The sequence below is a fragment of the Xyrauchen texanus genome, chromosome 24, assembly GCF_025860055.1.
Source record: "Xyrauchen texanus isolate HMW12.3.18 chromosome 24, RBS_HiC_50CHRs, whole genome shotgun sequence".
Classification (NCBI taxonomy): Eukaryota; Metazoa; Chordata; class Actinopteri; order Cypriniformes; family Catostomidae; genus Xyrauchen; species Xyrauchen texanus.
Window position 1 is genome coordinate 9,457,785 of NC_068299.1, and position 13,674 is coordinate 9,471,458.

A 13,674-nucleotide genomic window follows, 5' to 3' on the forward strand; every position below is an offset into this window, starting at 1 on the left:
CAAGACGCACTGGCCACGGAGAGACGCTGGCTACCATAGAAAATGAATGACTTCCGGTCGATTTCACACTCTCGACACCTCTGGTCTGAACGCACCATTAGGGTGTGTCGTGAACACAAATTTGGGCACTGGCAAGGGTGTTCATCCACTGAACATTGGGACACTTGTGACATTGGGACACTCATTTACCTGCGACAAGATAAGGACCTAGAGCACACATCAGCATCATGCTGTATTAATGACACAAGCATTCATTTTAGTTGAATATATTCAAATGTACAGTGTTATTATGAAAGATAAATTACATTAAATTAAGAAATAAAAATATACAGGACGGTGTTGTAAACCTACTTTTAAGAAATTTTATATTCAGAATATTGTTTCCCTTTCATGGTCATTATGAATGAAAGACATAACTAACAAAAATAAGGCTTCGACATCATATATTTATACTTGTGCCCATCTTCTAATGGCTTGAGAGACTTGAAAAGACATGATGACGTTTCCGTTAAGGAAACGTCATCATTGTGGGATTTTTTTAGGGAGGGGACGTTTCAGTGTACTGGAACTATTTTGAGATTGAGACAGCCCTAGAAATGGCTGACTCCCTGATCAGTGCATTGACTGCTGAACTAGGGAGCTGATTGAGATGCACCCTTTGATGCAATACAGTTTGACCTTAGCATGTTGCTAAGCTAACATTGCAATATTTTAATGACCTCAAAAATACATGGCACACACAAGTATTTGTACAAAATAGTTATTTTTTTATTACACTGAACTATTTATTGATACTTTTCCATATTTAATTATGTGTATTTACATATTTTCTCACTTCATTGTGGATTTCTTTTTTACAGTGCTTGTCGAGCGTATGTTTTCTGGGATAGCCTTTTTTGTGAAGAATACATCATGCTATGCTGCCTTATAATTTGGCCAAACAAGGAATCTTTGGAGGTATTTAATAAGACATTTAAGTTTGCTGCATTTTTAAACAGCCTTCGAGTGGAGAAATCATGTACATGATGCCTTGAAATGCTGCCTGCCTTGGCAAAACACTAGCAATAGCCATAGACATTCAGTACAGCATCACACTCTGTGATTTTTCCCCCTGTATGAACTCTGAAGTCATTCAGAATAGTCTCATCATATTGACCTAGATACAACAATACCAGCATCGGCCTTTTCACGGGAGCATTATATTAAAGCTTTATGAAATGATAGCTTGACACTCAATAAACATTAGAATAGCTGAAAGCTGGAGTTTCTGAAGAATCCGCAGCCCGGGGAAGTGGATATCTGCAAGAATGGGTTATTTGTAAGAGCAAATTTACCTAATAGATTTTCTCCCGCTGCTCGCCTGCTGTAGTGAGTCATTCTCAGATGTGCAAGTTTGTCTCTTTATTCTGCTGTGCATTTTTGTTCATGTATGTTAAGTGAGCATACTAAATGTATGATACCAGTGCAAAAGTTCTGGAAATCTGGCTTCCATTGTGAGGAAAAAATAAGCTGGACTTGAGCAATGGCTTTGTCTTTGCATCAATAGATCCTTGGGTCATTGCAAAATGTTTAAGACCCATGTACTAATGCATTATTATTGTCTCAAACACACGGTTAATACCTAAAATAAATAGTTACAAAAATAAGCATGTGAAAAAATTACAAGGGATCTTTACAATTAATTTGTCACTTGTCAACAGCACAGCCAACTTCAGATCTGTAAACAATGCAAAAGGCTAAATTGAGTTTCTCTGAGTAAAACACCTTTATCCTTTAATTAGATTCACAACAATAAGTTGTGCATTGCATCACAATTACCCTTTGTGCTGCAATCTCTCCTTTGTTGCATTCTTCTTTGAGTATGTTCACCGGTGATTATAAATATTTAGCTTTGGCCCTGTTTTTGCTTATGTCACTTAGATTGATGATCATGGGCCAGGGGTAATTACCAGTATGGTGTTGCTGTAAGAATGCATTCATAAATCTTAGTTATTTATAAAGATTGCTAGTAAGTATATAGGAATGACTGTAGTTCACCTTGATAAATTCATCAGGCTTTTTAATGACCCTTTGGTTTAAAGTTTAGAGAATACACTTGTGTGCATGCATGATGAACTCAGTATCCCAGAATACTGTGATTAAAGGATTCACACTGGAACTTTTATAGAAGATTCCTAATATATAGATGCAGACATTGCATAATAAATAATGTGTACAAAAATTACAGTGTGTACTGAATTTGCATTGAATTGCGTGAATTTGATTGCATAGTATAACAAAAAATAAAACCAAGTGGCATTTATTTCAATGAAATAATGCAAGCCAAAAGTTTGTTAGGTTTCAAATTATAATATATATATATATATATATATATATATATATATATATATATATATATATATATATATATATATATATATATATATATATGTATTGTTCAAAATTAAGACAGAGACAAACTCTAAATGTGTTATCTAATGCATATGCATGTGCGCTTTTTAACAAAGGTTAGAAAATTATTAGTTGTATCAAAACCTACTTGTTTATTAGTGTCTCAAAGCTAATGGTCTATTTAAACATCCAGGCTTCAGTGGCACTTATGGCTGTGTTTGTATAGGCATATTCACGGTCTCGTATTTACTGTGGAAGAATGATTTGTCCCAGGGATTACCTGCACGCTTTGTTGGGCGCATGGAGGATGCTAGAAAAGAATGATGATTTGTGCAAGCCACAGGTATCTCACTTTAAGCTTTGACAGTGAAGAACCTCCAGTCTCACTGTGTTCTTGCTGAAGATGCATTAATGTTGACTCATCCAAAAGAGATCAGCCAATACTGTGACTAACAGCTCATCTTGGAACAATTCCAGCCATATATAAGCCACCAGATATCGTACTGTGCAGCATAGTGTCATGTATGTATCTGAAAAATGTTTCCTTGAATGTGCCTGAAAATGAAATTTGGGGTTGATCGAGTTTCAAAATCAGTAAAATTCTGTAAATCATTTGGAATCCTGATTTGTGTGTATAACAGAGTTAGGTTTGTTCCAAAAAACTCTACTTCACATCACATTTTTTGGCAAATATTCACTGTCAAAGCCTTTCTGTGAAATTGCACTTGACTTTGAAGTCAGTGCCACTTTGACACCAAATGGAATTGCAAAAGAAATATGACTGTTAATGACCGTCTTCCATTGGTTAGTTATAAAACAAATAGTTCTGCCCCAAACTCATGTCATTGGCTGAGCCAATGTTGCTATGTCAAGGTAGTTGGAATGCTCAAAAACAGGAATGTCTAACAGTGGCACAGGCCACAGTTTTAACACTTCCTGATGGGAATTAAACGAAGGGCTTACTTATAGTTTTTACTGCTTATTAATTGGGCCTTTTAACATTGAAAAAATTACACACTTCACCTTTAATCATGACATGCATTAAATGCAGATAGACATATACACATTTTGGTGTTCAATTGTTTCCCCTTTTGTCATTTTCGATGTGAGAGCTCCCACAATTTGGTAATAATAGTAAAACATTTTTGAAGATTACATTTAGAGCTATACTTACATATAAGAATATCTTTTAAAAAATAAGCATTTTATATTTTCTGGCTCCATTTCCTAAAAAACAAAGCTTGTTATAAAGCAGTTTCTCAACTGGTTTTGCTTCAGCAAGCAGATTTTACATTGTACATCAGCTGGCAACCCTACACAGTACCATCATTGTAAATCATACAAAACAATAAAATAGTTGTCTGTATATTTAAATATTGAAAAGTTTTCAACGAATATTACAGGTTCAATACAAGTTAAGCGCAAATTACTGCATGTTTGGCATTATGTTGATTACCACAAAAATATATTATGAAATATTAAAATAATAAAAAAGATTTTTTCTTTAAAAATAAAGCAAACATAAAGGTTATAGTGAGGTACTTACAATTGAAGGGAATGGGGCCAATTTTTTTTAGGATTTAAAGGCAGAAATGTGAATCTTATAATTTTTAAATGTAAATTAAATACTTAAATGTATTTTTTTTTGCTTTCCTAACTATGCATTATTATTTGTTAGTTGCATTTTATTGTTTACATTTAACATTGTTTTTCCCTGCCTTTTCAACCCTTTCAGACCAGACATGCTGCAACCCATTTTTGAGTTGTGACCCACCAGTTGATAAACACCAAATTATCATTTTGATGTTCCAAGCAGAGGACAGGTTTAAAGCAGCGGTGCGCCAGTGCAAAGCTGAATATTCACATCTCTCAAGGCATTTTCCCCAACAAGAGTTCAGAGCTGATTACACCCCTTCTCCCCTTTATCCTCATAATGAACATGAGCAAAGAGGCTCCTGAACTTTACCTCTTTGGTCTCCCCCTCATCTTAACGAGATCCTCTCCACAGTTCCACTGTGAGCCCTCAGTCTAATCTGTGGAGGCACTGAGGTATTATTAGAGCCCCTCTGGTCCTCAGAGGAGGCGCCGGCAGTGCGAGGCCTGGCAGATGAGATGGGCTATAGGGAGGTGCACGGTTCCATTAAGATGGCATTCACCAAAGGCCTTTGTTATCATTGATCCTAATGCTTTCAGGGAGCATTGAGACTTACTGATCCATGACCATCTCATCTGTCTTGCAGGCTTTGAGGGAACTCGCTGTGAAATTGATAGCGACGAGTGTGTCTCCAGACCTTGTCAGAACCAAGGACGTTGTGTGGATGGGGTCAACAGTTACAGGTCTGTTTTTGCCTTTATTTCTAATTGAAGTTATCTATTGTGTTTGTGTGTGAGCAGGTAAGCTACCCTCTGGCCTAGTTACTGTATTTGCCAAAGGAATAGTTCAAACAAAAATAAAAATGTCAGTCATTGTTGACTCAACGTTTTGTCGTTCCAAACACATATGCTGTTATTTTTCTGTAGAGAGGACATAAATTATTATTGATTTATTTTCGTAGGCTACATTGCTCATAAATAGAAATTATATCTCCAAACTGACCGATGACGACTAGCGGGTAAGTGAAAATCCCAGGAGATCAGCAGTTACAGAAATACTCAAACCAGCCCTTCTGGCACCATAATTTCTCTATAATTTTGGTGCCAAAAAAAATAAAATAACTTCCAGTAAGCTGCAGTTCTGTGGATGGAAATGTCTTGTTGATGAGAGAGGTCAACGGAGAATGGCCAGACTAGTTAGAACTGACAAAGTCTATGGTAACTCAGATTACTGCGCTGTACTTTTGAGGTTAGAAGAATATAATCTCAGAATGCCATTCTGAAATGCGGGTTGGCGCTGATTTTGCAGCACGAGGGGGACCTACACAATATTAGGCCGGTGGTTTTAATGTTTTGACTGATCAGTATATATTTATATACAGTATTGTGCAAACGTTTTAGGCACTTGTGAAAAACTTTCAAAGTGAGGATTTCTTTAAAAAAAATTATTACATAAATAGTTTTCATTAATCAATTAACATCATACAAATTCCAGTAAACAGAAAAAGAGCAAAATAAATATTTGGTGTGAACACTTTTGCCATCAAAACAGCACCAGTTCTCCTACTTACACCTGGACATGGTTTTTCATGGTTGTTGGCAGATAGGAGGTTCCAAGCTCCTTGGAGAATTCGCCACAGTTCTTTACTTTTTTAGGCTGTCTCAATTACTTCTGTCTCTTCAAGTAATCTCAGACTGACCTGATGTTCAGTGGGGGCTCTGTGAGAGCCATGCCATCTGTTGCAGGGCTCCCTGTTCTTCTGTTCTATTCTATTTGCAAAAGGAATGTTTGGGATCTATGTTTCCTATTGATTCAATTAAGTAGCTGATATAAATAACCATGTTAACACAATTGAAAAGACTTTTGCACATACTGTATGTGTATATACAGTGCATCTGGAAAGTATTCACAGCACTTCCCTTTTTCACATTTTGTTATGTTACAGCCTTATTCCAAAATTTATTAAATTAGTTATTTTCCTCAAAATTCTACAAACAATACACCACAATGACAATGTGAAGTTTGTTTGAAATCTTTGCAAATTTATTAAAAATAAAAAACAAAAAAAACATCACATGTACTCACAGCCTTTGCTCAATACTTTGTTGAAGCACCTTTGGCACCAATTACAGCCTCAAGTCTTTTTGTGTATGATGCTACAAGCTTGGCACACCTATTTTTGGGCAGTTTCTCCAATTCTTCTTTGCAGGACCTCTCAAGCTCCATCAGGTTGGATGGAGAGCGTCGGTGCACAGCCATTTTCAGATCTCTCCAGAGATGTTCAATCGGGTTCAAGTCTGGGCTCTGGCTGGGCCACTCAAGGACATTCACAGAGTTGTCCCGTCGCCACACCTTTGTTTTCTTGGCTGTGTGCTTAGGGACGTTGTCCTGTTGGAAGATGAACCTTCGCCCCAGTCTGAGGTCCAGTCCGCTCTGGAGCAGGTTTTCATCAATGATGTCTCTGTACACTGCTGCATTCATCTTTCCCTTGATCCTGACTAGTCTCCCAGTTCCTGCCGCAAAAAACATCCCCACAGCATGATGCTGCCACCACCGTGCTTCACTGTAGGGACGTATTGTCCAAGTGATGAGGGTTCCTCCAGACATGATGCTTGTCATTCAGGCCAAAGAGATCAATCTTTGTTTCATCAGACCAGAGAATTTTGTTTCTCATGGTCTGAGAGTCCTTCAGGTGCCTTTTGGCAAACTCCAGGTGGGCTGTCATGTGCCTTTTACTGAGGAGTGGCTTCCCTCTGGCTGCTCTACCATACAGGCCTGATTGGTGGAGTGCTGGAGAGAAGGTTGTTCTTCTGAAAGGTCCTCCTCTCTCCACAGAGAAACGCTGGAGCTCTGTCAGAGTGACCATCGAGTTCTTGGTCACCTCCCTGATTAAGGCCCTTCTCCCCCGATCGCTCAGTTTGGCGGGTGGCCAGCTCTAGGAAGAGTCCTGGTGCTTCCAAACTTCTTCCACTTACGGATGATGGAGGCCACTGTGCCCCTTGGAACTTTCAATGCTGCAGAAATGTTTCTGTACCCTTCCGCAGATCTGTGCCTCGATACAATCCTGTCTCGGAGGTCTACAGACAATTCCTTGGACTTCATGGCTTGGTTTGTGCTCTGACATGCACTGTTAACTGTTGGACCTTATATAAACAGGTGTGTGCCTTTCCAAATCATGTCCAATCAACTGATTTTAGCAATTAAATTGGCAATGAAAATCGAAATCATATGCGGAGAGTGTATAAGACTGTGGAAGTATGAATGATTTTATTTAATAGAGGTATATAAAATTCAGATTGCTTCTCTGAGATAACCCAGTTTGTTACTGCTGGTCAAGGGACAGTTATCCATCCACAAATTCAAACCTCGATTACGAATGAGAAGGGAAAATCTGATTCTAGATCAGTTGCTATGGCCGAATTCATCATATATTGCTTGAGTAGCTACGGCCATATGCAAGAATAATGTCTTCATTTGTGAAACATTTATACATTTTTAGACAAATTCTAAATAAAGCAGTGTAATTCTTGTATTAAAACATGTATTAGATTATGGTAGCACTGAAAACAAGTTTCTTTATTAATTACATTCACATTTAAATCAATAGGCCTAAGCATCACAATCAATCTCAGAACTCGGTGTGTGATGCCTTAAAGTGATTTCAAAGGTAGAAATTAAAGATAAAATGTTTTTGACAAATGACAAAATAAACTTGTATCTGAATTTACTGGTTTGTCAAAAACAAAAACATTTACAATATGCTTGAGGTGCATGTAAAATCACATGATAGTTTCACAAACTCTAAACTGGTCCTTTTGTGTCATCTCTCTGCAGCTGCTTCTGCAATCCAGGATTCTCAGGCCAGCACTGTGAGGAAGACATTAATGAATGTGCCTCCAACCCCTGCCAGAAACAAGGCATCTGCCAAGACCTTGTGAATGGGCAAGTACCATAGCAACACCAAGTTGTTTTTGCACTTTCTCAACTCTGCACTGCAACCCCCATAAATTGATTATGATATAGGGGCCTGAGTACCCTCTCCAAACTATTTGTTTTTATGAGACCGGGGGGCGGGGGAGAAATGAGACAAGTTTTAGAGCTACTGTACTGGTGTTATTATCTAAAGTGCTCTAGCTAATATAAAAGGTCCTTTTTATCCATGACATATATAAGCTGTTGGTCTAAACACAAGTAAGAGAATTGCTCAGCAGGTTCACATCAAGTCTGTATATTGGCTTTCCTCCCCTGGATCTTCTCCTTGTTGTGCTTTAATGGGCACCCCAGGGCCGCTCTTGGCTCAATCAGACATATGGGTAGAGGAAACTCTGGGCCAATTTGAGCCCTAACTGATTTGTCTCCACTTTGTCTACTATCATGAATGGGCTCCTATGTGATCATATACTCCCATTGTTCCTCCTGAATTGCTTCCATCCGAGGTATTTCGCTTCAGGTGTTTCCTAACGTGCACAACTCACTCTCTTCCACTCAAGTGCTCTTTTGACATGGGAGGGCTTGCTTTAGAGGGCTATGAGCAGAGAAGTCTTTATGAGTGGAAACCTTGCACCTTGCTCTGTTTGTTTGTAGTTTGCTGACAAAATACAGAAATTCTTTGATAACACATTAAACCTTTGTTCCAGCAGATAAGGCGTTATTTAGGGTGGGGAAGAATAACACATAATTTGGGTCTATGACCTGATGTTCTGCAGCACTTTTTCTGTACTTTAAAGAGGTCATAACCAAATTGTTTACTGTTATCTGCCTGAGGTCCATCCAGTCATCCATTGAAATGATACATATGTGAAATAAAAAAGTAATGGTTTTAAAAGTACTTAAGTACCAAAAGTAAAAGTAAATACTACTAATGCAAATCCATTTGTCTTATAAAATGAGACCCATACATTTTGTAACTTTTAAAACCATATAATTGAGTCTCAGACAGGGAATATTGTATACTGTAAGTGACAGTACAATAAGTAAAGTTAAGTCACATGTGGATAAGAATAGAGCATTTAAATAAGAAAAAAGCTACAGTTCATGGAACTGAACATGAACAGTAGATACTGTTATACATGCACAGAATCAGAATCAGCTTTATTGCCCAGTATGCTTACACATACAAGGAATTTGTTTTGGTGACAGGAGCTTCCATTGCACAACAATACAAAAACATGGATAATAATAATAAAAATAAATAATTATACATATACGTACATACACACATCCGTACAAAGCTGTTATATAAAGAACAAAATACAGTATATTGTGTACAGAGCAATGTATGTAATGGCGGAAGTGGATTAGTTGGATAATATAAATAGACTTAACTGTGTATTGCACATAATTATTGCTCAATGAGGCAATTTAACTATTCATGAGGGAAAAAACTGTTCCTGTGTCTGACGGTTCTGGTGTTCAGAGCTCTGAAGCATCGGCCAGAAGGCAACAGATCAAAAAGGAAGTGGGCTGGGTGAGTGGAGTCCAGAGTGATTTTTACAGCCTTTTTCCTCACTCTGGAAGTGTATAGTTCTTGAAGGGGGGCAGGCGGCAACCAATAATCCTATCAGCAGTCCGAACTGTCCTTTGTAGTCTTCTGATGTTTGATTTGGTAGCTGAACCAAACCAGACAGTTATTGAAGTGCATTGGACAGAATCTATGACTGCTGTATAGAACTGTATCAGCAGCATTAGATACTGAATCTACATTCAGTAGATTTGGTGGCAATTGGAGATTTGTTTTTTAATTCAGACATTGTTGAACAGACAGAAGATATTTAATATTTGTAGAGATCAGATTTGTGTCTGTTTATACTTACAAAATACATTAATGGCTGTTTACATTAATATCACTCCATTTGAATGGAGACTAACAGACTGTTAAAAAATATTATAAAGGAGTAAGACAAATTAACTATGAAATAAATTAAATAAAATCTTGATTCTCTGCTAAATGCTCACCAAATATAATGCTCTAGCTATATCTAGCTTTCTGAAAATGATCACCGTTGAACTCTTTTCCAATTTCAAAATTTTCAAAAAATAAAAAATAAAAATTCTCAAGAAATCTGAAGTGATCACATGAGCATATAAATGTACAGACTTTGGACTAAAAGTGATAATGGATATTTTTATTGAAGCATTGACATGACATGATTGACATGACATGATTGCAAAGGTATGTGCTAATGACATTTTAATTCATTTCGAATTACATTTTGCATGCTTTGATTTGTACTGACACAAATTGAGAAATTACTCTCAATGTCGCATTTCTGTCGTAAAACCGTGGTCAGATATATTGAAACTCAAAAATTAAGTATGAGCTTTCTAATGATAATGTAAAGATTAAATAAGAATTTTAAATATGATAAAAGTACATACTTTCTGCCTGCTTTATGGTTTCACTTTCCTGGCGTGTTTTCTCTTTTTTTTTTAGCTCCTGACATGTTGGAACCATAAGCACGTTACGCATCTCATTTTACCTACCGCATGTCTGAAATGAAAACAAAATGATTCATTATAATACTTAGAATAACCCCCTCTTCAATAGTTGACATTACATTTATATTTACATGTTATAATAATTACCGTTATGGTTCTGCTGGCTTGCTGCAATCAGTTAACGGCTTAACCGACTGCGTTTTTGAATTAATGGAATTCTTAAAGAAACTGGTCTCAGTACAGGTAAAAAAAAAAAGCACCTATTTTCATCCTGCCTCCATATACAGCCCCTGAAGGCAGAATTTTCCAGTTTTCAGATGCATCCCTCCTGTTTGCATTGCAACAAATATGAGTACTTGACTTCTTCAACAGCATGGGAGGTCCCTTGTGGATCGGGGGCCCTGTACAACTTGCATATATTGTGTTAAGGGAGGACCAGAACTGGTATCGAGGGACTTACACCACTGGTGACTGATTCATAAAACAATCTGTGGTGAATTTTTCCACTCAAACTATTAGGGTCAAGCTGAAATAATATATGTTTTACTTTTTTTATTATTATTTTTTTTTTTATCTTTCCTAATTCTGGGATCCTTCAGAAGGATATTTAGAGTGGCAGGTGCTACATACATCCATGAACAGCACACGTTTTGTGCTATTATACACGTACTGTTAGTTCTTTTAGTGTTGAGGAATAAGAGTCCCTACTGCTTAAAGGAGACTGGGTGGACCATTCCGTTAAATGTGGATAGTCATCCGCTGTTCAGAACGAGCCTCTCTTTTGCTAGAGAAAAGCCAACAAATCTTTAACATATTTCAGGCAAAAGTGTGATCAAGGCCACCAAAGAAAATTGTATTTCTCATAATACAGTGTAAACCACTTTAAAAGACATAGTAAACCAAGCAGAATGAAGAAAAGAAAAAAATATGTTGAGAAAACACTCGAACATATAAAACTGGCAAAAATCACAGTGGCATATTAATGCCATCCATCCATCCATCCATCTTCAACCGCTTATCCGAAGTCGGGTCGTGGGGGCAGCTGCTCCAGCAGGGGGCCCCAAACTTCCCTATCCTGAGCCACATTAACCAGCTCTGACTGGGGGACCCCGAGGCGTTCCCAGGCCAGTTTGGAGATGTAATCTCTCCACCTAATCCTGGGTCTTCCCCGAGGCCTCCTCCCAGCTGGACGTGCCTGAAACACCTCCCTAGGGAGGCGGCCAGGGGGCATCCTTACCAGATGCCCAAACCACCTCAACTGACTCCTTTCGACGCAAAGAAGCAGCGGCTCTACTCCGAGCTCCTCACGGATGACTGAGCTCCTCACCCTATCTCTAAGGGAGAAGCCCGCCACCCTTCTGAGGAAGCCCATTTCGGCCGCTTGTACTCGCGACCTAGTTCTTTCGGTCATGACCCAGCCTTCATGACCATAGGTGAGGGTAGGAACAAAAATTGACCGGTAGATCGAGAGCTTTGCCTTTCGGCTCAGCTCTCTTTTCGTGACAACAGTGCGAAAGAGCGAGTGCAATACCGCCCCCGCTGCCCCGATTCTCCGGCCAACCTCCCGCTCCATTGTCCCCTCATTCCTTCACTCCAACTCCTTCACATGGGGCAATACCTCCTTCCCTACCTGGAGTACGCACTCCATCGGTTTCCTGCTGAGAACCATGGCCTCAGATTTAGAGGTGCTAATCCTCATCCCAGCTGCTTCACACTCAACTGCCAAGCGATCCAGTGAGAGCTGAAGGTAACGGACCGATGATGACATGAAGACAACATCATCTGCAAAAAGCAGCGATGAGATCCCCAGCCCACCGAACCACACACCTTCCCCACCCCGACTACGCCTCGATATCCTGTCCATGAATATCACAAACAGGATTGGTGACAAAGCGCAGCCTTGGCGGAGACCAACCCCCACATGGAATGAACTCGACTTTGTGCCGAGGACCCGGACACAGCTCTCGCTTTGGACGTACAGGGATTGGATCGCCTAAGAAGGGACCCCCCCACCCCGTACTCCCGCAGCACCTCCCACAGTCTCTCCCGGGGGACCCGGTCATACGCCTTCTCCAGATCCACAAAACACATGTAGACCGGATGGGCATACTCCCAGGCCCCCTCCAGGATCCTTGCGAGAGTAAAGATCTGGTCCGTCGTTCCACGGCCAGGCCGAAAACCGCATTGTTCCTCTTCAATCCGAGGTTCGACAATCGGCTGAACCCTCCTCTCCAGCACCTTGGAGTAAACTTTACCAGGGAGGCTGAGAAGTGTGATACCCCTGTAGTTGGCACACACTCTCTGATCCCCCTTTTTGAAGAGGGGAACCACCACCCCGTTCTGCCACTCCTTAGGCACTGTCCCAGATTTCCACGCAATGTTGAAGAGGCATGTCATCCATGACACCCCATCCACATCCAAGGCTTTCAGCATTTCTGGTCGGATCTCATCAATCCCCGGGGCTTTGCCACTGTGGAGTTGTTTGACTACCTCAGTGACCTCAGTGACCATATTAATGCCATATTATAGTAAAATGATGTGCAACTTGGAATTCCTAGAGAGCAACTGAACTGGCCAAATCTTCTCTGATTAAACAGGTGACAGGATATTTGAAGCAGAAATCAGCTTGTCAATCATTTTGTCTAAGGATAGCCCAGATAAAGTCATGATTAAGAGATAAACTAGAGATCTTTGTGCTGTCAATCAGACCTTCTCCTGCCTGTCAGTTTTCTTTTTCTTGTTTCCCTGTCTGAGCCTTGTGATTTAAAATGTGCAGCTCGACAGAAGTTTTGGAGAGACTTGGAGAGGAATGGTTCACCCATCAATGAAAATTGTGCCATCATTTATCAACCAGCATGTCCTTCCGGCCCCGTATTCTTTTCTTTCAAAAATAAATTTTAGGGAGAATGTCTTGGCTTCTGTTTTCCAAACAAGGAACCTGAATAGGTTGACTGATATTTAATCCATTATTCACAGATAATTTTCCTTTGTTCCTTGGCACTAAAATATAATTTTTCAAATGACTGTTTTGTGATCTGCCATGTGACACGCAAGAATCATTGTCTCAAGGTACCATTTTTAATTGAAAACAAGCGTGAATAAGATTGAAGAGCTCTTGTGAAGGGGATGATTATCAGTGAATTATGGCTTAAATTGTGGTCTTTTCCTCACATACAGTTATTATATTGCTTAAGGATGCTTGAGTTCTATGTACTGCTCTAATGATATTTTTATGGTGCTTTTTTGTACTT

The 13,674-nt window shown here is 39.2% G+C and overlaps 1 protein-coding gene across 1 annotated transcript in view; it reads left to right on the top strand.

Moving 5' to 3' along the window:
- Positions 1-13,674, top strand: part of eys (eyes shut homolog) — a 313,033-nt gene that overhangs the window by 134,937 nt on the left and 164,422 nt on the right. Inside the window, exons 20-21 of the mRNA XM_052089876.1 lie at positions 4,632-4,728; positions 7,820-7,927. Of these exons, the coding sequence (XP_051945836.1) occupies positions 4,632-4,728; positions 7,820-7,927 (205 nt within the window). The remainder of the gene's footprint in view (positions 1-4,631; positions 4,729-7,819; positions 7,928-13,674) is intronic.